The 27,923-nt window shown below is 42.8% G+C and overlaps 1 protein-coding gene across 5 annotated transcripts; it reads right to left on the bottom strand.

The window, feature by feature from the left end:
• Positions 1-443: 443 nt before the first annotated feature.
• Positions 444-27,890, bottom strand: ctnnd1 (catenin (cadherin-associated protein), delta 1). Of its 5 annotated transcripts, none has more exons than XM_073474112.1 (21): positions 19,962-20,102; positions 17,299-17,373; positions 17,052-17,177; positions 16,668-16,954; positions 16,483-16,573; positions 16,075-16,265; positions 15,568-15,823; positions 14,229-14,300; positions 13,141-13,291; positions 12,791-12,992; positions 7,603-7,720; positions 6,991-7,147; positions 5,787-5,804; positions 5,424-5,489; positions 5,115-5,242; positions 4,194-4,344; positions 3,877-4,072; positions 3,572-3,765; positions 2,588-2,635; positions 2,395-2,477; positions 937-1,029 (listed from the first exon to the last, which is right to left on the bottom strand). In XM_073474112.1, exons 1-21 carry the CDS (start codon positions 20,100-20,102, stop codon positions 1,021-1,023), a joined length of 2,760 nt encoding a protein of 919 aa, XP_073330213.1. In that variant the 3' UTR covers positions 937-1,020. The 5 variants fall into 5 exon arrangements, with proteins under 5 accessions (XP_073330228.1, XP_073330213.1, XP_073330197.1 ...); XM_073474096.1 differs by lacking the exon at positions 937-1,029 and adding an exon at positions 1,415-1,509; XM_073474127.1 differs by lacking the exons at positions 5,787-5,804; positions 19,962-20,102 and adding an exon at positions 27,803-27,890 and having other exon boundaries at positions 444-1,029.
• Between the last annotated feature and the right edge of the window lie 33 nt (positions 27,891-27,923).

The following is a 27,923-nucleotide window of genomic DNA, read 5'->3' on the forward strand; positions in this document are numbered from 1 at the left end:
AATCCTGCAACAGCTCCAAAGAATTACAAAGCAAAGGGGCTTACTTTTTACAGAAACTTCACTTTAGGAACATAGTGTCTGTTCCAACAAGATGGAGAATTATTTGTCTGATCCATATCTATGGATTACAATCAAATACAGGAAATGCAGCATCCCCATGCATGTTGGCGATTGACTGTCATCGACACAAACTGCGCACAAAACAAAAGCCGAAGACAGATTTCAGTGTAGCTGCTGTAAAAAGTCTGAGTGTGTGACGTTCTTGCATTCTATATTGGCAGTCGCAGCAGTAGCAGTGTCATTTGGCACATGTGCATTACTGTGGTACAGAGCAAAGCAAGAACAGGAATAACCACTACCAAAACAGAAGCAGAAGCTTTACACATTATCTGAATAGATCATTAAACATCGATTCTCAGTGGTAGGAAAACATTTTTTTTGTTGTAAGAGAGAGAAAAACAATGAGAATCATTCCACTGATTTCTTCGAAATGTAGTGTAATAGCCATTTCTGTAAAATCTCACCAGAAAGTGTCCTGTTGTGATCCCACAGTTCTTTCTAATCAGTTTAATTAGACTAAGTCTACGCTCCGTCCTCCAAGGAATAGATAAGTTCTCAGATGAAGCCACAGTCTCTGTCGCAGAGAGAATTAGTGTTGTCCAGGCGAGTCGTAGTGTTGTTGCGTGGAGATGTAGTGCTGTGGCCACGGTATCTGATCGAGTGGTTAGTGTTTTGGAGTTCAGGGACTCGAGGAGCACAAAGTGGTCATAGTGTCTCGTCCGGTTTGTCCACAGGGAGCGTAGATCCACGTCAGTTTTACCGTGTGGTTTCGGTTTTTCAGCTGCAAATGGAGGAATGTAACAAAGAGAGAGAAGAGAGAAGCTGCGAGAGAGTGAAGAGAGACAGAAGAGTTGAGAGTTAAGGATGGAGTTTAGTCCCATCGGTAGTGTTGTGGTCCCCCATTGTCAGTTCAGCAAGGGCAGTATGTGGGAGGAGGCTGTCGTCTTGTGATGCACACAATCAGTTTTTCTGCAAGAGAAGAAGAGGCACAAGTGTGGGAATTGATCTCATGTGGGGCGGTCATGCCTCACATTAGGCGGGAGGAATCGCACATTTAAACTTCAGATTCACAGCTGTGGCATTAAAAGAAATACAGTACACAATAGTAGCTGCTGACAAACGTTATCACACGTTAGACAAAAATTATACAAACTGTGCAGAGAGAAAAATTAAATCACATTTCACATCTATTTTTCACCAGCAGGGGGAGCAAAAACAGTCCAAATACAGTACAATGGGAGCTCACTGACAACACTGGTCACAGTCAAACACACAAAGTCACAGTTCTTAAAACACGACTACAATATTAGGCCATGCAGTGAGTTGAGAGGAGCAGCCTTTGGGACACACATACCATGCGCTGACATGCAGTGTGACAGTGGGTGTAGCCTAACCATCGTAAGAATCCATTAGAGGCAAAGAGGCCTGCCTCTCCCCATACATCCCTCCCTGAGAGAGAGAGAGACAAAAAGAAGTAGAGCGTAGGAGTGTGATAGATAAAGAGAGACCAAAGAAGACACAGAGGGACGAGATACACAGCGAGGAGTAAATAAAGAAATAAGAGGGTTATGTGTGAGAAGACACAAAACAGAGAGGAGAGAGAAAGAGGAAAAAAGTGGAGGGAAATAAAGGCACCAGATGAGAAAAACAAAGAAGGGTTAAAAAAGGTTAGTGTAATGTTAGGTCATGTTTCGGGGGGAAAAGAACACCAGTGAGAAATTATGTGCAAGACACAGATCTGTAAAAAGACATGCATCAACATGCTGTCTGTGGGTGTGTGTGAGAGCGTGTCCTTTCACACGCTAACGTTTTTAGCAGGAAGACAGGATATCAGTCTATATCATCCTGAAATCTACAATCTCAGAAAGGTGTGTGTGTGTCTTGGACATTATCAACCAGCTTTATTTTTACAACAATTTGCATCTTTTTAGCTGGGTGATGATGTGCAACCAATATCAACGGCGCAGACTCTGCACTGATGTCTCCTGAAGAAATGATTTCACAAATATGATGTAGAGGTTTTCCACAGCATTAACACATGACACGATAACAGGAAGTAACACCCTGTGAAGGACGGCTCAACAAAAAGATGACCTCTGTATTAATACACTTACAAATGTGTCTGTTATACTGAGGTAAGTAAAGGAACGTAGGAAGTATATGGTATATGGCAGAGATTAGGTTAGGGGTTTAGTAATTCTCAGTGGTGCAGTCATGCAGGGTAATGTATGTGGGAAGGGTGTGTGTGTGTGTGTGTGTGTGTGTGTGTGTGTGTGTGTGTGTGTGTGTGTGTGTGTGTGTGTGTGTGTGTGAGAGCATAAGGCCTGTTTTTACCTGTACTGCATCTCTGTCAGCAGGTTCGAGTGTGTTATCCAGAGTGTTCCTTCTCCCTCTCTGGTCCAGTGTGGAGTAGGCATCTGAAAAGGACAAACGTATGTTAAACCAGAGAGAGGTGTGTGTGTGTGTGTGTGTGTGTGTGTGTGTGTGTGTGTGTGTGTGTGTGTGTGTGTGTGTGTGTCACACTTGCCTGGTCCCAAGTCATTCATTGGAATCATTTCCCGGTCCCCTTTGCCTCCTGTGTATTAAGGACAAAAACACAATGAGCATCAATATGAAGTGATAAATGTTACTGCGGAGTTAACAGCCACACCAGCTCCTGCCAAAGATAGAACAGTGTGTAGGTGTGTGAGTGTTTTGTAAGCGTTTCAAGTATCAGACATGAGCCAGCTAGTATTTGCAAATATACACTTTGGTGTGTGATGGGTGGGGGCTGGAAAATTTCAAATCCGTGCCAACGAGCTTAAGAGATCTTTTGAACATATTAAAAAGAAAACTTAACATAAATGTAGTGATTAACAAACCGAGTTGGGATTATCTGAAACGTCTACTGTAGTGAACCCTCTAATATCTTCCACAGTAAGCAGGTTGAGACAAATGAGTAAGAATTCATTGCAACTCCTAATTAATTCTCCACAGTCTGCAAACAGCCTACAACTTATCAACTCTAGTACATGGAAACATACAGGGAGACTGTAATGAGTTCTGATACACTGCCACAGCTGTTTCTGTAGAATTTGAAGCAGTGCTCTGTAGAGCTGAAGTGAAATAAAATACTTTGGAATTTAAGCTTGTGCAAGCCCAAATATGAAAAGCTGAGAACGCTCCATATTGTAAATCAGTCTTTAGAGCAATCAGAATTCAATTCAAAGATATAAATCTGACCCCTAATGGTTCAACTTTAGCAGTAGTTTGTGTGCTGCATTTCAAACAACAAAAATCAAGAAGTCTTTTTTTGTATTGTTTTTGTCTGTTTTGAAGTGGAATGCCATTTTAACATTTCGGCCGACATCAACAAATTAATTCACTAAATAATAATAATAATAATGTTTCTGTGTAAACAATACTTGAACTAGATTCAAAGACAGGACACACAGTAGACCTGCTGTCACTAATTAAACTCAGAGATATGTAGCCTTGCAGAGCAATAACATTTCCTACGTAGCTTCCTGACCTTTGTCTATGAGTGGCAGGGTGCTGCTGTCCTCATATCCTCCGTTGGCCCTGGTGTTGATGGGAGGGTTCAGGTTGACCATGAAGTCCGTCTTCTTCCAGCCGTCCTTCTCCAGAGTGCGCCGCAGCTCCTTGTAACCCCACACCGTCTGCAGCACCAGGCCGGCCCCACGCACCTCCCGCTCAGAACGGTTACTGGTGATCAGGAAATTTAAAATACGATGGAACGTTTAAGGGATCATGAAGGCAAGTTCTTCAAAAGTGCACATTCAACATGCTACGAAACTCTCACTCTCAAAATCTCACCCGTCCTTGTTAATGAGCACCAGTCTCTCAATTCCCTGTGAAGCCCTGAGGGTCTTGGCTGCTTCCAGGCTAGAGCCCAGCACTTCATGGAGCGTGCTCAATACCGACACCACCGTCTCTTCTGATAGCACTCGCACTGGCTGACTCTGACCACCGCCGGGCAGGTCAGCCACCAGGGCAGGCACTGCATGTTTACCTGACGACACAATCACAAGACAATTGGAACACACTACTGATGCCATCCTCTTGATAAAATAGATTCTTCAAACAGTATTTTAAACACTGGCGGACAGAACGAGAAGCTCTCCGAGTCTCACCCAGTAGATCTCTGTTGCGTGCGTCGATGGCCAAGTTGCGGAGGGCCCCAGACATGGCGCGGACTACGCGGTCGCTACCGTGTGCCAGCAGCTCGGTCATCATGGGTAGACCCTTCTCCTGACGCAGCAAGGCACGGATGTAACGCCCATACTAAAACAGAGAGACAGTTTTTTCGTTAACACTGGGGTTGTAGAAACCAGCAAAAGTGTGCCACATTTTGAAAGTATCCAACCAAAAAAAGGCTGACCCCCTCCCTTCAGAGCTACTCCTCCTAAGCACATGAACGCACACTGCCTGACTACACCAACACAGACTTCCCCGTAGCTGTTGCTGGCTAGCTGGGAGATGTGTTAGCAGCTAGTTCACTAGATTCAACAAGCTATCTTAGTTTTTTTCTAGTAAATACATAAACAACTCTGTTAAATGCCAAAATGCCACAATCATGTAAACACATTAAAATCTCACTCCTTACTGCTGTAGGCGTGCGGAGAAGCCTTCATTATTACACTACATTTATATTGGAGGTAGGTCAGTGTGGTATTGGGCGTCTTTCCCAAGGACACATGCCAACTAGTATTCAAATTCCCCTTTGATCTTACATGCAGTAACTTCTTAGCCACAGTTCTTAAAAAATATCACTCAAGACTGAACATGCCTTCTCTAACAGGAGATGTTGTTTTTTCTCCTGCCGTAATGACAGGATTTTCAAGGTCAGGACAAGGTGAAAGTAGCTCCAAGTAAGGTCGTGGGCAATATATAGAAAGTCATATGATGATTGTCTCAGTAAGTACTTTGGAAAAGTGTGTTCTACTGTCTTGGTCCATTCCCAATAATGACTACCCAACGACTCAAGCTGTGTTCGGTCCTGTAGCATCGGTGCTGTGAAATGGAACAGGAAAATAATGGATAGCGGCTCTTACAGTCCAGCGTCCAGCACACAGGTTCTGAACGGCTCCAGCCGAGGCTTCCAGCACGGTGGGGTTCTTGGACTCCTTTAGCAGAGAGGTGTAGATGCGGACCACCTCTGGCTGGTACAACAGCTCATAGCCTACAGGAAAGAGACCGAGAAAGATGACAGGACAAGGAGGGAAAGTGTGGCGGAGAAGGTAAAGACAGCATAAGAAAATGCAGAAGAAACCAGAACATTATGGACAAATGCACATTTTCTTCACAGTTTCCCTTTAATGTAGAGAAACATACAGCGCATTAAAAATTCAGCCTCTCTTTACCTTTAGCAGGTGTGGTCCTCTTTGGAATGTCTATTGTGTCTGCAGCTTGATCCTCATCTTTCCTACCTGAAATCAAAATCAACATTACAGCCTTAAAAATACGCACAATCTCAAGATTTATTGTAGACAATTAGTTCTACTGTTAGTATATTTGTCCTCGGTGTGGTTAGACATGTGCTACGACCAAAACCTGAGATGCATGTTAGATATTACACTACAGCTCTTTCACAGTGAGAGGAAGGCATGCATGTTAGTACTTGGATAGTTACAGCGACCTGTTAGCTACTCTATCACTAATACCACTAAGAATATGACAACAGGCAGCAGAAGCAAAGATCAGTCATACAGAGGTGAAGAGCTTACCTTTGGAAAACCACTCATCTGTAGCCCAGCTCGAAAAAGAGGAGAAAAGAACAGAGGAGGGAGAGGAGAGAACGACAGAACAGGAGGAAGAGAGAGCACTTATGGTAAGTAAGAGGAAAGCAGCCATAACTGAGGCACCCAGTTAACACCTGCTTACATCCTAACAGCACTGCTGCCACCAACCACACACAAACCAGCAATGAGACATGCCAAGTATGAAGGCTAAATAAAGCTAATCAAAGGATACAGCAGCTCACACATCATAACTGCTTTGTACAGCATCAGTTTGAGTATTTGTTGCTGTGATACATTTGTTTGCAACTAGGGATGCACAATATTGTAGAAAATGAATCATATTACATTTATTTTGACAGATATAATTTGAGATATGATTTATGATCACAATTTTCATTTTCACGGAAAAAACTTAAATCATGATGACGTGACAACAAACATGTTTTCTTACATCTACAGAACAAGATTTGTAGGCGAGGAAATCTCTGAAGAACTACAGTACTTCATTTTAATGCTGTTTTGTCACACATTTATCTTTACCAAAAAATTACAGCTTCTGCGATTTGGATATTGCACATGGCCATATTTCTATTTGATAGTATTAATATCATATTAATTGTGCAGCCCTATGAGCAAGACACCTGAAAATAATAAATATTAAGAAAAGCATTCACCTAACTAAACAATTAGTCCATTAATTGATAACCTCATTTTTTTTAAAATATCTATATTTATATTGTTAGCATGGGTAGTTGTTACCTTCATGAACTAATGACATTGTGTTTATAGTGCCAATTATTCTATACTAAAAAGAAAACTAGCTGGAAGGATAAACAGTATCTGAATGTTGACAGATTCAATGTCACTGCAAAATGATTCTGTAATCACACAGACAAAGGGATTAAACAGTAGTACCTGAGTTTGTAGTTGAGACAAAAACAAATCAATACTCTCAGTGAAACGCAAACAGAGAGCTGCAGGAGGGAGGATGAGCATTCTCCCAGTTGGAAATTTTTAACATTCCTGCGCAAAAAACTTGTTTTGTTTGTGCAAGTGTGTGTGTGTGCGCACGCTTCAGTATCAGTCTAGTGAATCACTGCTGTCAACAGTGACATCACCGCGAATGTTCCTCCTCCTGTCTGAACAAATGTATAGTACATGTCTCTCTCCCTCCCTCTCTGTCACAGACCTTTGCTCTTGCGGGAGCTGAAGCAGCCGCCCTTCTGGCTGGAGGGGGCGGGGCCCTGGTTGACAGGCGCGGCCTCCTGGTAGCGCTCAAAGCCGGGGATTTCGCGATGCACCTGATAGGACAAGTTCCTCAGCAGACACATGCTGTTCTCTATCAACTGCAGAGGTGGAGGGAAAACGGTGGCGTGGAGGAGAGAGAGGAGAAGAGAATTTAAGCCAACCTGCCAAGTTTCTCATTGCAAGTACATCACGTCACCTAACCACAGTGCATCATACACCCTCTTGTTTCAATTATTTAATTACATTTGGTCTAATGAAAAGAAACTCTGGCAGATTATCATTGCAGCACCGTAACATTGTTGGACTCATGGTGGAGAGCTTTTGAAAGAAAAGGATTAACATCACTGCAGCACAACTACCTTGTCTTCTTCCTTTTCAAAACTGGCACCTTCATTACCCAAAATGCAACTCAATTGCTGACAGTTTAATTGGATTCATTCAGAGCCACAAAAAGCTTTAAATAACTTGTAGTTGTAGTAACCAAGGCCTGTAAACACAGTTTGGTGTGTTAAATTGGTGCAGTTGCCCTTTTATCAATAGCAGTTACACTCACCTTATTGTCGACATCTTTACAGTCAATCTGGGACTGGACGATGTACATAAGCGAATCGACCAATCCTGTGCACTCCCTCAGCTTCCTCCTCGCCTCACTTCGTTCTGAACTCACATTTCTTTAGACAAGAGGAAAGTGGAGAAGAGCAGAAACAAGAATGTGAAACGAAACAAGGATTAGCAGTCTGAATGGTTGGGGAAATAAAAGAGGCGGTTAAAGAGGTTAAAGGGGAAAGGAAAGAGTCAATTTTAGTGACTACAAAAGGATTCCAGCATACAATGCTTAAACACACCCCCATGAGTTGCTTGAATGAAACTCCTGTTAAATCTGCTGGTTTACAAAGAGAGTTCAGTTTGGTGAGATCATGTTACAGCTCTGGACCAATTTATTCAGCTGCTCTCTGACTCAGTCCTACTTAGACATCTAGCAGGATCGGATTGGATAGACATGGAAACTGGAAACCCAGTTTGTCATTCATGGATGTAGAAGACATGTAAGGAAAGGAACATGAGGGAGAAAAACTGTGTGGAATGATATTCAGCCTTTTGTACTGGTTTGTTTTTCCTAGTGACAGACACACCCTCTCACACAATACCAGGACTCATTGCCCTCCACAGCAGGGGGCACTGATTTCACTCCACTGCATAGTGCAGGAAGTTTATTTATATACTGCAGTAGGCAAACATTTACAATGTAAAATGCAGACAAAATGAAATAAGGACTATGGCGCAGAAGACAGCCCTACTTCTAGAAAAACAGGAGAACATTCTGGTGTCAGGGGAGGTCACTGGCAGTAAGCACAAAAACAGACACTGTATACAGAAAATGAACACTTCAGTCAGAGGAAGATGGATTAATTGACCTTCTGGAAGGTAAAAATGATTGACCAGTGTGCTGACGTGGTGGCTCTATGGATGGCACTTTGCTCCAGACTGAAATATCTCACAAACTATTGGATGGAGTTTCAGGTTGAGACCGACATTCATTCTTACAGTTTCTACAACTAGTGTAAATGTAGTTGTAAGAATCACAAGCTGCTTTTCTCAATGTCTATGCTTCTCTCCTCTGAGGTCTGCTGTCGGACTTTGACACACAGAGACTTGTGTACGTCGTAAACTCTGAAATCTACATTGCTTTGTGCAGCAAAAAGCATGGGAACCGACAGGGTCGCCATTCAAGTGCACCTCATAACCCCAAATCTATACTTTATACACTAATGCTTTCAAAGGCTGTTAAAACGGGAAAGGTTTGATATTTTTTTATTTTCCTTTCATGAAATACACAGGCCTACATCTGTTATTACTTTCTTGTTCTTTCACTACGGCGTTTTTAATAATTACGTGTTATAATATCCCATATTCTCGATTATATTCTTGTACAACAGATCCCCAAGTAGCCTATCTCTGATCATTTTCAGAGTGTTCGACTGCAGCATTTTTTAATAATTAAATGCTAGAGATGTGAGAGATATGACATGAATTAACTGATTCAATGTTATTTTGTTAATGCAAATCGTTCTAGACCGCTGATCTTGAATACAAATCAGATGGGGACGTAATATGTTTGAGAACCCCTCCAATACACGGTATTTTAATGACAGTGCAGATCATCTACTCCACTGTTTAGTCATATGGGGGTACTGAGAGGACACTGTCCAGACCATTTCTGCAAATGCCAAACTTTTTAAGCATTCAAGATTACCAAGTTATTCACACATGCTTCCCTAAAACCTGCAGCTGAACACTGTAATTAACCGTGTGGTCAGAGGGAATGCATAGATAACAGGCCGGCAGGCTAGAACAAACTGTTTACACTGTATGTGTCAATGCCCCACTGTTCTCTGCTCGCCCCCTCCCTGTCAGCCCTGACATTCTCTTCTTCGGCCTCTCCTGATCGCACAGAGTTACTGTGAGCCTGGACTTCAGTCATAAATAACTGACATTTAACCCTAAAATGTTTTAATGAGCAACATACAAAATTGAATACGATATCCTGTTTATTCGTGCTAGTAGTTGAAGTAAAGGCTTCTGACGAGCCAGGGTTCCCACTCTTTTCGTAGGGATCACCCCTACGAAAAGAGTGGGAACCCTGGCTCGTTTCAAGGACTTTTCCAAGACATTTTCAATGACTATCTAGTTAGTATGACGGACAGGGATCACGACCAAATATGTTTCTTTCTTTGGAAGTCTGATTTAAAAGATTAAAACAAATAATTAAAATCAACTACTAACTGGTTTCCTTTGAAGAAATGTTTACGGTTTTATTATACTTACTTCGTATACTACTAATACTATACTGTATAGTATACTATAATACATACAAGCGATGATTATATTCCTAAACACTCTGTAGTCTCCATCAATGTCCCACCCACAGCACTAACTGATTGGTTACACTAGCCAATCAACACTGAAGGCTGTGTCACAGACAGGCTCCGATCAATGAAGAGCATCGCTGAATTTACAATAAACATCACAATCTCATGATCTACTTCTGTGATCATGTGGTGGTTTCCCAGTTACACCACTGAAAATGCCAAGAGTTATAACCTACGGGATTCCACTCACTGAAGGCGAGAGAATCGGTTTTTAAATCAGTCGCTCCGTGTCACGCAGTGTTGCACTTCAGAGTAAAACACAGAGCGCATCCGTCTCGTCTTTTCACTGCAGCTCTGCATCGACATTTAGAGAATTAATAGTATAAAAGTAACAAAGATGGTAAAACTGTATTTCACTATATGATTAAGAAACTTAAGTTGGACTCTAAAGTTCAAGTCGAGTTTGCTCAGAGTATTAACTGCCGCTGACTGTCAGTTTATCAAAACATACTTCAACCGCTTTACTAGTTATATTAAAGGGGACATATTATGCAAAACTCACTTTTTCCTTGCTTTAGTATGTATATTTGCGTATCCGGAGTGCCTCCCCACCCCTTAAGCATGATTTTTCGACAACTAAGTCAATATTTCGTAAATTACTGGAGTCAGGGATTGGGTCTCTAAACGAGCCGTTTGGATTTCGACCGGATTGTGACGTCACAATCTGGTCTTTTGCATACTCCAGTCCTGGCGCTGGCTATCTCCTCCCACACTTGGCCAGCTACCTGGACGAGGATCCGCCATTTTTCTCGTTCTCGCTTAACTTGTACGCGACAGCCTGACCGCTACCATGTACAACCCGAAAGCCGAGCACTGCTGCTCTGTCGTCGGATGCACGGATCCTCCTGTTTCGCTACATGGCCTCCCTATCAAAAAGGATATCAGAGCGAAGCGGCTACATTTTATTTATCAGGGAAACGTCCCAGCTTCAGTGAGCAAAGCGTTACGGTCTGTGCCAGTCACTTCACGTCGGACTGCTTCAGCAACCAGGGTCAGGACTGGACGCTGGACTGGCAACAAGATTGTCCCTTAAAAGATGGATCCATACCCACTGTCAATGATGGAACTGTAAGTATTTAAAAAACAGTGTAGTTTGTGTTACTTTGGCCGTTTAGCACATGAGCTAACGCTAACGCTAATGCTAACGCTAACGCTAACCGTCGATGTAAATATGAGGCTAATGTGAAGTTATCAACGTTGGGCTTACTGGCCGTAGGATTCACAATTTGTCATATCAGCACTCTTTTAAAACATGACAGTGAATTGAGAAAATGAATTAGGATATTGAGATTTTATCGCTTCTAACCGGCCAGTGAACCACTGCTCGGCCGTTAACAAGCAGAGGAGACGGGGTGAAATGTCTCGGTTGTTAGCGGACGGTGAGCTACTGTTCCTCCGTGAACACGCAGAGGAGACGGGGTGAAATGTCTCAGTTGTTAGCGGACGGTGAGCTACGTTAATTCATTAGCATGTTGTGCTAAAGGACAGTGACCTGCACGTTACCTGCAGTAAAGCAATCACTACTTTGTCTTGGAGCCGGAGACAGGGGTTAGCTGCTACATGTCTGCTGTGCTACTATCAGTTATATGCAGGCATGGACACAGAACAGTTGCTTCGCAAATGTGTACAGCTTGTTGCCATGGTCACGCGATGCCGTCCTCACGTCTTCCGCCCGGCAGGAAGAGGTGGGCGGTGCACGCAGTAGCTCATTAGCATAAAAGGGAAAGGCACTCAAACCAGCCGCTTAAAATAGGGCTGTGAAACTGGTGTGTAAACACCCCTGCTGTGCTCAATCCTTCGGTTTTTTCGACCAAAGCATGTTACTATCATTCCATTTAGACATCAAGGAACCATGTCAACAAGCAGAAATGAGCATAATATGTCACCTTTAAGTGGAGTCTTTAACGAGGCACCTACCCACCCACTATGAGATGCAGCTACAATAACTAAACATTTCATATCATGTAACAGTCCATTATAGAGCAGCATTGTGTTTGAAGAGACAACACTATTAGTGAAAAAGTAGCCTTAGCCAGTATTTAGTGTCCGACTTGCATACACTTGAGCTGCTATTCATAATTTTAACCCCGGTCCATAAACTAACGTTACCGTTTGAATATGATCCTTAACTTAGCCCTTTCAGACAACAATGTCATCCATTTTGGGGAGCTCTGATAGAAACATAGGAAAAGGTTGCCAGGACAACACAAGATTTTCCAGGACATTTGCTTTTTCTCTCATTTTCAATGTGTTTTCCATGACTGGAAAGATATATTTTCCAGGTTTTCAAGGATGCGTGGGAACCCTGCAAACACGATAGATTGCATGCATCACTTTTGAATACAACAGACCTGCATAGAGAGCTTATTGGTTGGTTTCTTTCTACTGAAAAATATTACCAAAACTAGAAGGTAACCAGAAGCAGCATTTACAGCATATTTTATCTGATAAAAACTGGTGAGAAAAGGTTTGTTGAGTGCAATAAACTTTCCTGTAAAATGGACCAAATGTATTATTACTGACAAGGACAAACTAGGCATTTGTTTTCTGACTGTGCCATCATTCTCATTAATGGTGGCTTCACATGAACACACTGTAGCTTCTTTCTTTTGTCTTCATCAAGACCACCCCATGATGTTTTTCCCGTTTCTTCTGCTCTGTTAACTCATCATTGCTCCCTTCCTCCCTCATACATCCCACTGCTTTGTCAGTCTGTTGAGCTGGCATTTTTCCATTTCACTCTCGTCTACATGAACCCTGCCTCCATCCATCCATCTCCTTCCAAATCATCAAATCTCTGTCCTTCCATACCTCAGGCAGCCTGCTGTGTTGGTGAGCGCAGTCTCCCACTCAAGATGTCTGGGCTTGCAGTTCTCCTCCCCTCCTCCTGCTCCATTGCTCCCTCGCTCCCAGCCTGAATGGGGCACCATCACCTCGTCGGAGAGGGCATGCAGCGCATGGTCCACGATCTCCATTTTCACAGAGTCGTGGGACGACAGGTTCCACAGTGTCCCTGGGGGAAAACAATGCAGAAATGCCATATTCAATTAAAAAGCCTACTTCCACAAGTTCAACCAATCAGACCAGAAACATCTTCAACTGGTTTGTTAACAGTCCAAACCATTTTTACACAGTTTGTGTGTTGGCAATGTGTCTCTGACCTGTGATAGTGTCAGTGAGGTCCTGGTCCCTGGTCTTCCTCAGCAGCCGGACCAAAGCAGGCACTCCATCACAGTTCTTGATAGCAATCTTGTTGTCTTGATCTTTGCCAAACGAGATATTCTTTAGTGCTCCACAGGCTGCATAGTGAACCTAGAACAGAGACCCAATAGCAGCTTATTGAGCTGTTAGTCCTGATAGAGCATCACTTAAGAGTGCACTGATTACACTCACACATGGATTTATTGTAGTACTAGAAAACAGTGTCATGCTCTTATAACTGTTGGATTGTACCAAGCACTTTACATGGGTCTTGGCCCTGCTACTCATGCGTGTAATTGTCTATAATTAATAGTACATTAGTTGTCCATATTTCTCACATATTTGCTCTTTAAAGCAGGGTTAATTTCAGCACAAGTTCATAAACATTCTATACTCAGTGTTGCACACTTATTTGTTTAAAGTGTTGAAAATACTCTCAGATTAAACTCTTTGTTCTATTTTATATCTCAATCTTTCATGCTGCCCACACTCACACACATACACAGACTAAATGTGTGGATGTTTTGGAACCACTTAAAAGCGTTAAGAGGATGCAGTCACTTTTGACCCATATTTCCAGCCAGCAAGTCATCCGACACACACCAGACTTCAAACTCGTCATTGGCCGCAGAGCATGAAATGTGAAATTAAGTTGCTTCTTTTGCCCCGAGAGTGGAATGCATGATGTGGTTGGTCTGGTAATGCCCATACAAACATCAGCAAAAAACTTTGCCACAGCTTGTGCTAAATGAAAGGGAATCGTAGAAAAACCTCAGAATGTTTTGGCCGAAGCCATATTTAGCACAAATGTTGACCTACAGGATTTGAGGAGAACTCAAATACGTAATGCTTATTTCCATTTCCCTTTCAGTCGGTATTAGTCGTGAGTCTCAAGTTCATCTTGTCTCAGGCCAGTGATCTGTTTTGATATTACGTAAGAAATACACTACATCCCTTAAGCCTCTCTTTTACCCCACCTAGTTCAATAATAACACACATCTAGTAAAGAATGAACAGAAAGATGTGGAGGTAATCAGCAAAAACTGACCTCTTTGTTTGGGTTGTCAAGCATAGAGACCAGCGCTGGGATGCCTTTCAGACGACGCACATCAGACTTCACCTGGAAAACAAGGGGACGTGGATAGAGGGAGGTCAAGTAAAGTCCAGTTTTAATGTTTTTGATAGAGCCCAGCAAATCAAACAGGTCAACAACATAAATCAATTTTAAAAAGCAGAAGTTGCAGTGATCCACAACCAAATGAAATCAGAACGCCAATAAGGAAAATCAAAGCACAGGACACATGAAAGCATGTTGGAAGCCCATCGGTTGAGAAGAAATATCCTGGGAAATCCTTAAACTGCAACACTAAGATCACTTTGTGGTACTTTTTCTTAAAGGTGAAATTAACACTAATCTAAAATGTTCTTTATCGTGCCTTTTACAAGTTAAATGTTGCTATGTCAGCAACTACAGACATCCAAACTGCAGACAACTGCAGATAATGTCATGTAACTCATGTAACAACAATATCATTGTAGTAGCGTTTTACATGCTGTGGCTAAAACTGTAGTCCTGACAGAGACTGCTGTGATACAAAACTGAAAGCAGAACAAACACCGGATTTTCTTTATCATCCAGCCAGCTGCAGCTCCATATTTTTAGTTTTCTCCTTTCTTTCTGTTCATAGCAGAACCGTCACATTCGTTTTGTTTGAATAAACTTCACTGGAATTGCCATTCCGACTTCAGTGTGAACATAAAAGTCACAGGTTGTGACCGTGCAGAAAGCCAGATTAAACGTGCAGTTTGAGTTAACACAACATACGAGATCAATAAACACACACAGTGTCTGTCTGCCAAGCTTTACACAGACTTCCTCACCGCACAACCCTGTTTTCTGTAAAGCACTCATATACTTTTAAGTGCTTTCTGTGGCTCATGTTGTTGTAAACACAACACGTGCATTCCCAACCAGCAATCTGACTGTGGTGCTTGTCCAAATTTTCTACTATCAGGTTGACTTCAGTGATCAATGAGCAAAATCTAAAAGCATCTTTATAAACAAACTCACAATTTTACATTTGGAGCCTTTGCCAATTAAAAAACAGTTCTATAGCCAAAATCCAACGTTGAGAAAAAGAGGGTCTTCACTATCTACTTCCTGAAAGTGTTCCACCCCTCCAAGTACTCCTTATCTTACTCCCACTCTGCTAGAATTATAATTTTCTGTCTGGCTCTACAATATCTTCTATCATGTCAAAGACATGTACAACTAATTATCTTCAGTCCTCAAATAAATATTATTAAAGTCTATTCTATTCTAATTTACACTGAAAATAAGGCTTTCAACCATAAAAAATATAAGCTTGCACATGTGCATCTCTTACTTTATCATTCTTATAGGTGAGATGCTGCAGGTAAGCAGCTGCATTGCTCTTGACGGGGTCCAGCCTGTAGTTGAGCATGGCAATGACCTCTGGCAGCTCTGGTTGACGCCACCCGCTGGGGCCAGGACCTTTCCTCAGAGTGCTGTCCAACGAAGCCATGCTGCCTCTCTCACCCTGGGCCAGCGGTGCCCCTCCCCCCCAATAGTACATGTCCCCTGGACCGCTCATATCACCATCCAAGGTGCCTTCGTAGCTCCTGGGGAGGGGAGAGAAGGACAGATGTGAATGTTAACATTATTTTGAAAGGACACACTGACATCCATCAATAGAGACAGAGCAGATGACACAATAATAATTCCCCTTTACTCTATATTTTAAAAGTGAATGTTGAAGGAACATTATTATGTGCATTTCTGACACACATCACTCTCAAAGTTGACACTTTATACACTGCATAGAGACAGAATTCATCCTTGAAATACTGCATGAGTCAATACAAAAACTTACCCAGTCCTGCGTGGGGGACCATGAGGGAATGCATGGAGGTTGCGGGGCACAGTGCTGTAGTGCATTGGGTGTGCCAATCCATAGTCGGGCTCATCATAACCCATGCTGCGCTGATCGTCCTCCAGACCGTACGGCTCTGGGACAAACCTCGGGATGGCCGATAGCTCCAAGGCACTTCCCATACGCACAGCCTACAGAGACAAGCTCCAATATAATACAAGCTACAAGACGAATGAGGTGGTAAACTTATGATATGGCTTGTAGATTTGTGTACTCTACTCTAGAACTTTTAAATCCTATTAACATTACATTCCTAACATGTAAAACCTAATTCATCAAGTGAATCTTGAAGAGGACGAAGTTCAAATCCTGCATCAAACCAAATGATTCAGTGATTGTTGAACATACCTGTGGCTGAGCAGCATAGGGGTCCAGCTGGTTCCTGCTGTGGGCTCTGTAGTTTGGATCCAGAGTTCTGTAACCGTCTGGATGAACCGGTCTGGAGAGGGGAGAGGCAGGGAGGTTAAGAATGAGAACAGAAAAAGAGGCCTTGATGGGACTAACTTAAAGGTGAATGTCAACAAACATGGTACCTATAGCGATCATCCATGCGAGCTCCCCTGTTAAGGCTTGCGTATGCCTCCGATGGGGGTCCAGTGCGGTAGTCGTCATAGCCCCCTGGCGGTCCGTAGTGGTAGTTGCGGGGCACAGTGTGAGTGGGGTAGTCCATCGGCATGCCACCTCCGGGTGCCTGCCTGTAGACCATGGGTGCAGGGTAGCTTCCCATACCTGTCACTGAACCCCCACCATCCAGGGAAAGTGTGTCTGACACGGAGGGGATGACTGTGCGAGTGGTGGTCGTCTTTACTACTTTCTTTACCTTAAAGAGCAAAAGAAGGGAGGCATGAAACGACAGTTAATGTTTACAAACTTCTATAGGTCACTGTGCAAACACGTTTTCCATCGACTCATGTTACCGTGGTTTCTGTGCGCCGCGTGGTCCCATCGTCACTGGTCTCTAAGGAGACAACAGGTAGCGACTCCTGGGGGTCTTCCTCCACCGTGTATGTCTCCTGCACCACCTGACCAGGCTCCATCCTGAACTGCACACACACACACACACACACACACACACACACATTGAGTATATAACTCAACATATATCCTCAGTGTTACCCTTGTTAAGAACAGCTGAAACAAAGAGACGGCTTCGAAGATGCTTACGTGATGTGACCCGTTGATGTAACCCTCGTTCAGTGTCAACCTTTCTATGTCCGCATCACAAGGAAGGCGGCCGTTCTGCAGTGAGGAAGAAATACACGTGAGGGGATGCAACACACACACACACACACACACACACACACTCTAACTGCTAACAATAAAAAAGGATGAATGTGCATTCATGGACACGTACACACGTCAGACCACTGACTGAACATTGGAACTTTTCCAGCCATCAACAGTCACAAGCTATACATATACAGTATTGACCGAATAAGTAACAAACAAAAGTGAAAGCAGCAACTGTCGTCAATTTTCATTTGAATTTTAATGGCACCCAGCTTTATCATGTGAAGCTCAAGCACTCTACTGCAGCTGAAAAAATAGAACCATGCTCTATTTTTAATGTGTTGGGTTACAGCAGTGGTTCTCAAACTTTTCCTGCATGATAGAAGCAGAAAAAAAGCTTTTTATCAATTCCCTATCATTAACAATGATAGGAGACCCAACTAATTAAAATAAAAAGGTATCCAAGTTGAATTTTAGTGAAATAAAGATCATCATTATAGCTTCAGCAAACTCTTGTTTGTTTATTTTTGCTACATAAATCATATTCATAAATCAGCTTCAACATATTTTTCTCCTGGTCATCCACGCCCTCTCTGAAGCAGCGCCCCCAGGGGGCCCGCCCCCAGTTTGAGAAACATTGAGTTACAGTGATGCAACTAGCTATTAACAGGCCAACTGCAAACCAAACAAGCGTGCTGTTTTTAAAAGTTGAAACTGTAAGTCAGTGACAGTTGAGCACTTTGTCTCTCAGCCAAAGTAAAGTCTGCATGGACTAGTGACACAACATGAACTCCAACAGGTATGTAAACATCATGAATATGAACATAAAGAGCTCATGTGTGCAATCTTCACCTGTTAACACAATCAGGTAGCTAAATGTAGCACAATCATCCAACAAATGCACAATCATCCAACAAATGCATTCACTGTGATGATGGAATGAACAGATGAAATAATTAGTGAGTGATGAAATTAATAATGACACCTCTAGAGACACAAATCTCCAACAATCTCTCCAGCACCGCCTGCCTATGGGTGGTGATGGGTGTGGTGCATTTCCCATTCCAGCCACAGGGGGAGCTTTATATATCTCTACTGCCATCTCTGCACTCTCATCTCCACTAATATGGGGGTAAAGGGGCACAGCCAGGGGAGAGGAATTGCTCAATAGTGATTCAGAGATGGAATACAGTTGTCTCATGCCTACAAATATGAAATAACTTTCTGAAAGCAGAAATTATTACTTGTGGGAGGAGCAATGACAACCATTTAAAGTGCAACTCTGCCCAGATGAAATTAACAAGACACAGATAAAACACACTCTTTGGTTGAGATGAAGACTCAGTCAGAGGGAATAGTAGAAAGTGCCGGGCAGATGTGAGCGTGTGAGAACCTGTCAGTGAAAACTGAGGTCGTGTTGCGCTGCCTGGGAGAGTGGCAGAGGCATGCCGAAGCCTCTGGGCTATGTAAACACACACAGGAGAGATAAGAACCAGCACAGGCTTCACTTCTGTCCAGCTCTCACTGTAACACACACTCTACCTGGATTCCTGCTTCTATCAGTCACTAGAACTACCTGGGACTGGGACATGTCCCGTCAGTAAACGACAGCCTACGGCGAAATGAAAGAATGAAAGCAAGCAAGCGGCAAAGCCCAGTTGTTTATGAGAGTGTGTTTCAAAGGTTGCCTCAGGGCCAAAGACAGACTGTGTGTGTATTTATGCAGTTTATTCATATATGTAAAGACGGAGCGTGCCAATAAGGAAGCGAAAGAATGAGCAAGCGTGGGTGTGTGTCTGTGAGGTAAACTCAGAGCATGAAGTCACCCTGCAGTCTCTTAACCAGGTTAATGACTCACGCATGATAAAGAGGGTGTGTAAGCAAACAGCAGAACACACTAACCATGAAGCAGATTTACTAATCAAGACTTTTACCAAGAATTCACAGCTGAGGATAAAGGACTGGATCCTTGTCCTGGTGAATAGACCTTGTCCCACTGAAAAACAGCTGTGGGACGTCTTCATTTTACCCAATCACCCAATACACCAGCAGGCTGATAAACTGTAGCTACAAAGGTAAACTCTTGATGATGGTCAAGGAAAAGCCAAATATCACAAGACAAAATATCAAGCAAGACATCGCTCCGCATGCAAACTCCTATGGACGAAGTTGAGACAAACATGACGGGTGAACACTTGGTTGTTAATTTTGATTGGTGGAGGGATATTATGATGATGATGATGATGATGATGATGGGAAGATTTCTTTTTTGAATGAGACATGGACGGTTACTCGGGAGCCAATGGAGGATGGGACAAAATGCGAATAAAAGCAGTGAGGAGCAATAGAGGGTGTAAATTACCTCCTCAGGAAGGCTTTATTTGAAGGTGCTTCAGTCGTTTAACTTGACTAAACTTTTAACTTCCAAAATTCAAGCTAAATTCAAGTGACCACCAAGGAGGTATTTTTCCCCCTGCAGCCATTCAGTCAGTCCACACAGATGGGATGGAGATGACACTGGATGAATCCGAGATGGAGAACGTGCGTGGGGGTGAGTGAAAAGGGCGGATGAGGCAGGGAGGGTTGTTCCGCGTTACCTGCATGTTGGGGAGGGGGCGGGGCAAGGTGCCGGCACACGACCTCCGCTCCTCCTCCAGAGCTCGGCTGAGCATCTCAAACTGCCTCTCCTGCTCCCGCACCGAGGCCAGCAGGGAGGCCGTACTCGCACACTGCTCCATTCACACGCTGAGAGCAGAGCACAGGACAGGACAGGGCAGGGTCAACACCAGACAGGAGGAGAGATTCAACCAACACCGGGATTTAATTAAAGTACAGACACAGAGCGAGGCTGAATCACCCAAGTACACAGATATAAAGACAGGGGCCCTCACACACTGAAGTGCTAATGAAGTTGATATTTAGAGGTTACAAAGCAGCAGGAGCTGACGCAGGAAAGCGAAGCAAGGGAAGATAAATGAGGGAAAGAGAGAGAACTGTGGAGATAAAACATGTAGAGTAGAAGAGCGAGAAACACAGCAGGCATAAAAGAAAGAGCTCACGACTTGAGAATTTATCTTCAAAAGTGATTATTCAGTTCAAATTCAAGGTGGGACCAGCATCAGCAGAGCAGGGATGTTAGCGAAAAAAATGCCACTTTTTCAGTGAGTTTCTTCACCTTTTGCTGTGCAGGGTTAAAAATAGGAGCAAAGTGAGATACATGACAAGAGACAATTACAGCATGTTTTCAGCTGCAGTGTGAGGAGCTTGTTAGCACTTCTTCCTCCCAAAGAGGCAGAGAAAGTGAGGAAGGGAAAGAGAAAGGAGTACATGTGAGAGCACTCAGAGGAGTTATCACAAGACAGTATCACATCGCCAGCGTACACCAAATTTGGAACGCCAGAGGTGTTTTAAATTGGGATGGTGTGCTCTCTTCAACAGGGTAAAAGATGGCTGGCCTTGTTACCTTGCTTTCTTTTATACTTATTATACCCTGCAAGTTATAATACGGAAGGCATTTTATTTGCAGGCCATTAATGACAATTTACTGTAAAGGGAGATTAAATTTGAGCATTCTTTATAGCCTGACAACTATTATCTCTACAAACTGCAAGCAATAAACTGTATTTAAAAGGAAAGGACCATGTAACCAAGTATCGGTTATCAGTGTTTATGATTACAGTATCAGTGTCTGCCTTCCAAAAAAATATATGTCAATCCCTAATTTATATTCAAATTCAGAGGAAACCTTTACATTTTTAACATTGAGTTGATTAATTTTTTTCACTTTGCTTAACAACAGTTTTTTTAAAAGTCAATAGAACATGTCTGCTCCTCCTTCTGAACTTTGACTTTCCTAACCCTGGGAGTTTAATGATTATTCAAATGCAAAGGGAGTGTTTTGACACCAGAAGTCTCATGGGAACCCAACACACTGGAACGTGCATTTCAAAATAATTTGCTCAATTACATAACTGTTAATTATGGAAGCAACGAATCAAGACAAATACCAATGATCTAGTGTACAGCAATGAAGAAAATTGCTTTCAGAGAATTAGTACACAAAACAAAGAAAAGAAGCAGAAAAGTTTGTTTTTATAATCATCAATCTCGAAGATAATGCAGCCTAAACACATGGTTCAGATGACCTAAGCCTAAATTACAGAAGCATCATAATGAGTGAACGTCACTCGGCCCAAATTAAGACAATGACAAAGTGCTTTTTATCAGACTTCCTCAGCAGGGACGCTGGTGAGGGAGGCATGAGGAATCTGGGGAGGATTACTTCAACATTGTCTGTCTAATAACTGGATGACATGAGTGCGGCTCATCTCCAGACCAGGGCAAAAACCATTTTCTACTTCAAAGTTCACTGACTCATGGAGATCAAATCTGCTGTCTGTGTCATGCACACAGGCCCAGCTGAGTGAACAAAGACTCCAGTATTAAGTCTGAGTGTGAACACATGCCAGCTTGAGTGCGCACACACATCTGTGATTGTGTATGTGGGTCAGAGACTAAATAAAGGTGGCAGGTGTGTGTGTGTGTGTGTGTGTGTGTGTGTGTGTGTGTGTGTGTGTGTGTGTGTGTGTGTCTGACGTTGGTTATATCCTTGAACACTCAAACAGAGCTTCGGTAAGTTTTGGTGGAGTTGATGCTGCCTTGTTTCTTTCCATTAGTGAAGGGCATAAAAAACATACATTTGTTTGAAACACACACGCGCCACACAAAAACATACACGCACCACCATTGTCACACATTCCACAGGGAGATTTAGCGTGTCATATCCTGTCTCAGCTGTTGGAAGCTGTCCTAATAAGGGAGCCCTTCACTCTTTCATTGTGCTGCTCTCATCCGTCTCTCACACCAACACTTTGACTTCCCAGCCAAACACTTAAGTCCTGGAAAGAGAGAGTGGCCGCCATTACCTTCTATGACCCAATCAGGATGTCTGACCACAAACCAACAAAGTGCTTCTTTGTGGATAATGTTCACAAATTGAAAGATGGCTTGAAATGATCTTAAGTGGGTATATGGAGCCCCGGCCTAATGCGAAGAATGCATTGAAACTTCAACTGAAAACTTGACTTTACTCAACAGTAAGGCTGTACCAAAAAGTTTGAGGCTTCAAGAGGTGGTCTATCAACATTCTTCTTCCTTGCCTCTGTATCTGTTTATTAAGTGACATCCTTAGGCAGAGTTCAAATTGGTGTTTTGCAACTGAAATGTATTTTCTATTGATCTTTGGCTTGTGAGAGAAGCAGCGGTCTTTGCAGGCAGACTACTATTTTTCAGCTGTTGTGTTCTCCTGTATAGACAGACGGAGTGAGTCAATCTGCCTCTGCCAGCTGATTTAACACAAAATAAGTGTGTTAGATATATAATGTCTAATGTGGTGTTATTTGCTTGTCTTCTTCCTAAATCAGGCTGAAATTTTTAATTTTTCAAGCTACAGTAGGTTAGTTTGTTACACTGTTATCCCAGTAACAGCCCCCGTCCTTGGGATGCATGGGACTGTTAGTTTATTAAAATGACACACAACACTTAAATACTTGAATTTGAAATGTTCTGATTTATTTTACTGCCATGTATGTCAAACAATAATGTTGCTGGATGATATTATTATGTCATCATTATTTTATGCACTAATTCGATTAGCTTGCTGCTGCTGAGTTATATTTATTGAGGAAAACTGATTTAATTAAAAAAAAAAAAGATCACCTCATTCAAAAGATCTCCTTCAGGACTTCTTTTCCTCTTTTTAAGGGTGACGACATCAAATATGACGTCAGACATGTAAACAAACCACAAAAAAAACACACTCAAAAAAGCCTTGTTCAACAATGATGCATCTTTGCTGAGATCCCAAACACAAAAAGATAACACATCACTAAATGTGGCAGCAAGCTACCAATAAATGTTTGTTGTGTCATGAAGGCTGCCTACAGCAGCTGTCAAGTTATACATGAGGGACCAAGATTTAAACTCAGCAATGCTGCACTGACACCATACATCAGATAAGACTTCATACCACAGTCTGAGTTGTTCTTTGTGGCTCTGTCAAAACGTCAACACTTTTTTGAGAGCACAGAAGAAGGCAGTCTCTTGAGCCTCCGTGCAACAGACGCACAGACCCACACAACCTCTACAGCTATGCCAGTTGCACCACTAACATTCTTGTGGCAGGGAGCAGTTTCTTGTGAGAGAGTTGTAAATGGCTTTAGCCACTTACAGCCAGGGTATTAGTCATTAATCTATTGTAAGGCCATTAGCACCAACGCTAAACCGTATCTGTTAATGGGATATCCCTGGAATTACACTGCTAAGCCACTTAACATCCTGAGCCAACACACAACACAAATATACACACACTATTGGTGTCCACTACTACTCTGTGAAGAACACACTCACAGCCGGTCTATCACCCAGTGCCCACTGGGTATTGTGACTGCAGTGTCTTCTCTCATTTTCATATGCTATCATTGCTATTTCAGAAACTTAGTCACTGCTGGTTGTGGCAGGCTGACACACATTCTGTTCCAGCATGCACACACACACACACACACACACACACACAGCTGAGGCGAAGCTATGGTAAAATGCTGTTGCGGCTTGGCCAAGTGCTCCGCTGACTCAGCCTCATTTGAATGGTCACACAGAGATTTGGCCTGTGTGTGTGTTGTGTGTTTTGTGTGTTAGCCTTGGCCCACAGCCAAATACTACCGCCTTTGCCATCCTCACTTGAAACCACGACCACCCCCCTCCCCTCCCCGTCTCTCTCTACTCCCATGTGGCCGACAGTGTGGGCACAGTGCGGTAGCTGCACATGCACACGCCCACCCACACTCACTCCCGCTCCACGCCGACTTTTCAGGGACCTCGGTAAGGCCAGCTGTCTAATCTACAGGACACCGACTTACTATTCTCGGTGAGGAAGGAAGCGTGCAGGCAACTGTAACTCAGAGGGCAACAAGAGCCAAGAAATGGCCCAATCAGTTCAAGCATACTGTCTGTACATCTAAATGAAGCTACGAGATGTTGTACATAGTACGGATTTGAAGCTTGATGTCATCTGGGTTTTTGGTCATTGTTATATCATGATAAAGTTTCAATGTTGTCTTTTCTAAGTCTTAAATGCAGCATTACAGTAAAAGCGATACCATTCATGTTTTATCTGAATGAAATGAACAGTAAGTTCTTGACTATCATATTCACATTACAAATTAATTTCTCCCCATACATATCACCCACCTCTAGTTTAGGTGAAATATTGTAACAAATAAAGGCTGCAACCAATAATTAATCTTATTATAGATTAATATGTAGTTTGTTTCTGAGGTCAAAACACTTTGCCAATCAAATATCAAAGAAATTAGTGAAAAATGCCTCTCACAATCCATCCAAGGTGAAATCTTCAAATTGTCTGTTTTGTCTAACCAACAACTAGTGTTGTCAAAATTATTAAAATCTCTATACATGAGAAAGTCCAGTATTTTGACAACACTACAAACAATAGTCGAAGATATTGAATTTAAAATGATAAGAGATTTTTCTTTTTTTAAATTTGTGATATTTGAAAGATAGAAGAAGGAAACATCTGGGATTTTATTCTTGCTTAATGACTTAAATCTTGATTTAAATGACTTCAAATATCAAGAGTAAAATTGTTGTTCGTTACTTATCCGAGTGTCTCTACGTGCTTGGCCATTTCACCCCATTAGTAATGAACTTGACCTCAGTAACAAAATTCTCTACAAAGGGATTCCACTAATCTGAAAATGTTCTTGTTTCTTTATTTCTCTATGACAATAAACTGAACATCTTTGGGTTGTGGACAAAAACAAGACATCAAGGATGTCATCTTGAGCTTTGAGAAAATGATTAACAATTTTTACCATTTTATAGACCAAACAAGTAATTGATTGATCAGAAATTAAACAGATTAATCAACAATGTAAATAATGGTGCAGCCCATAAAACTTAAATAATTCATTTTCTTGGTTTATAACTAATATTTCCTCATAATTATTCATTTTAGCAACAGACTGCACTCAAAGATCTCAAATGGTAAATGTACTGTACGTGACTCAGCTGTGATATATGGTCTTATTAGATTTAGTGAATATAGTTCAGCTCTACATCCATTCAGGAACTTCATCATCAGTCAATAATAAAATGTTATCACAATCCCAAAACAAAGGAAGTTCCGTGATTTTACATAAATATTTTAAAACACATGTAAAAACTTGACATTCCTGGTTAACTGCAATGTGAAAAATGGCCAAGCAAACTAAAAACCAACGTTCGGCAGCCGGAAACGCTTTACCACTGGCGACTTGCAGTCACAGTGTGACCACCACTTAACAAGGAAGCTGGATAAATTGCTGCAGTGAGGACCATAAAAGTGCAAACTGACACTCAACCTTTCCATGAAGTTAACCACCAGCACAGAGGGAGGGCACGGCTGTGCAACAGTTTTGCTTCACAGCTTCAGAAATCTGTGCACTTTGATTTCACTCGGTGTGTGCTGACTATCACACATCTCACATGTCCTCCCCGTTCAAATAAAAACAGACTGCAGGTGAAACCGTTGGAAGTAGAGGGAGGAAGAGAGATAAATGGAGAGAGAGAAGGCAGACAGGGAGGAGGAGCAAATATAAGAAAACCCCAGCTTCTGTGTGTCAGAGGGACACACCCATGGTGTACTCTGAAAGCCCGTCATTACCGAGGCTCACAAATGATAGCCCTGCTTAAAACAACTGGCTGAGCAGCAAGACTTTAGCCCTCAGAGGCAACATGGCTAGGAACAAACTCTAGGCAGCAAAAGAAACGTCCAACTTATGACTTTTTACCCTTCCTTTGTTCATCTTGCAGAGGGGGCATTTATGAGCAGCATGTCCAAACTCGCTTACAATCTTTTCCATCTGGTTCCAGCAGGTCAAAGCAGACATACCTGCAGGGCATTTAAGAGGAATATGACAGGCATGTCCATCCATGCTGCACTGAACTCCCCAATCAGTTGACTGTACCAACTCAAATCAATAATCCAGTTACTTTAGACAAGTTGTCAAACATGTCTCAGGTTGTTCTGTGCCGTGTTGTTTTTGCACTGATTTTTAAAACCACACAAATAAGATTACGACTACAAAGCGAAAGTGGTAAGCTTACTCCAAGTGTGAGCCACTACAGCACATTTAGCCAGGTCCCTGAGTGACCCCGCATCCATTCACAGGTGAACAACTGTAAGATGAGAAGGTGTCCAAGCTGGAAACCTCCACACAGGAGAGGACTGAATAATGAAGCAACAAACACTCCTGCAACCTTACCACACCCCACACATCTAGACCCACACAACAGGTTCTTGCTTTTGTCCCTGGCTTCTCCTCCACCAAAAATCCAGTCTCCCTCCTCTACCTGGCAGACCACATCAAAAGACAGCTGCTGCTGAAACATTAAACAGTGTATTTTCACTGTAGACTTTCAACACCGAGGATGATCAATCAAAAAAAGGCACACTCACCATACGAGCCTACTCACCTGAACGCACCATGCAGCTACAGTGTCCGAGAGTGTGTGTCTCAAGTACAATACATAATAGGAAATTGATAAGTAAGCCGCGACTGGACTTTGACTCCTGAATTGCGGTCTGTGACGCGGCTGCCTTGGCCGGTCACTTCCGTGTACTCTCACCTGAATACCTCCCTCCCAGCTCGGGGAAAAGTGTTGGAAAAGTCTGGTAAAACGTTGTCGCAGCGGTGTTTAGAGGCAGCAAACAGAAGCGACCCAACGTGTTGTGTTATCACGTTATAACGTTACACCCCCCTGCCAGCCACAAACCAGACCATTCATGTAATAAGCTGCTATAGTAGCTAGATAACGTTATGTTAGCTGGATAATTAATATTCTCAGCCGTCTTGATATCAACCAGTGTTGGCTGCATGCTGAAGTTTTGTCAAACTTTCCCCAAGTCTGACTCCAGATGAGTTATTCATCAAGCTAACGAGGGGAATACACCGATGCTAGCTAAATTAGCTTGTGCCGCGGTAGCTAGCCTGCTAACACTGCGTTTACAACAACCAAGTTCACCCAATTAAAGCTCACACCCCTCTCAGCCTAGAACAAACCCCGACCAGCTGTACCGAACACAGAACAACAAAACAACAGGCTATTACCGATTGTGGAGACTGTTAGGCTTGTTTGTCAAAGTCCATAAGTGTTTGCGAGGTGGATTCAGGCCTAGCCTAGCCGAGTGCTGCTGCTGCTGCCGCTGCTGCGCTGACACGATCCAAGCCTCGACCCGCAGGCTCGGAGGAGACGAAGTGAGTTGAGAGGAGACAACAAAAACACCTCGGCGTGGTTGAACAAATGCCTCACAGCCGAACAAGTGCAGTGTCCACCGCGGGGCGAGAACACTCACGATGGAGACGGAGAAAACACCCACCTCTGCAGTTTCCTATCTTCCTCGCCTTGGCTTGTTGTTCACTTGTCTCTGCTCTTCCTCTCCGCTGGGGGGAAGAGGTGGCGGCGCGCAGCATAGGAGGCGACGGACTGGGAGAGAGCAG

Source organism: Pagrus major, chromosome 1 (genome assembly GCF_040436345.1).
Source record: "Pagrus major chromosome 1, Pma_NU_1.0".
Classification (NCBI taxonomy): domain Eukaryota; kingdom Metazoa; phylum Chordata; class Actinopteri; order Spariformes; family Sparidae; genus Pagrus; species Pagrus major.

Bases quoted from the DNA above. Each gene is read 5' to 3' on its own strand.
- ctnnd1 (XM_073474096.1), bottom strand. From the start codon at position 20,102: ATGGAGCAGTGTGCGAGTACGGCCTCCCTGCTGGCCTCGGTGCGGGAG. The intron at 17,374-19,961 runs GTAACGCGGAAC...TCCTCACTGCAG, and splicing joins GCCCCCTCCCCAACATGCAG to AACGGCCGCCTTCCTTGTGA. The intron at 12,993-13,140 runs GTCAGAGACACA...GTTTTCCCCCAG, and splicing joins CCTCACTGACACTATCACAG to GGACACTGTGGAACCTGTCG.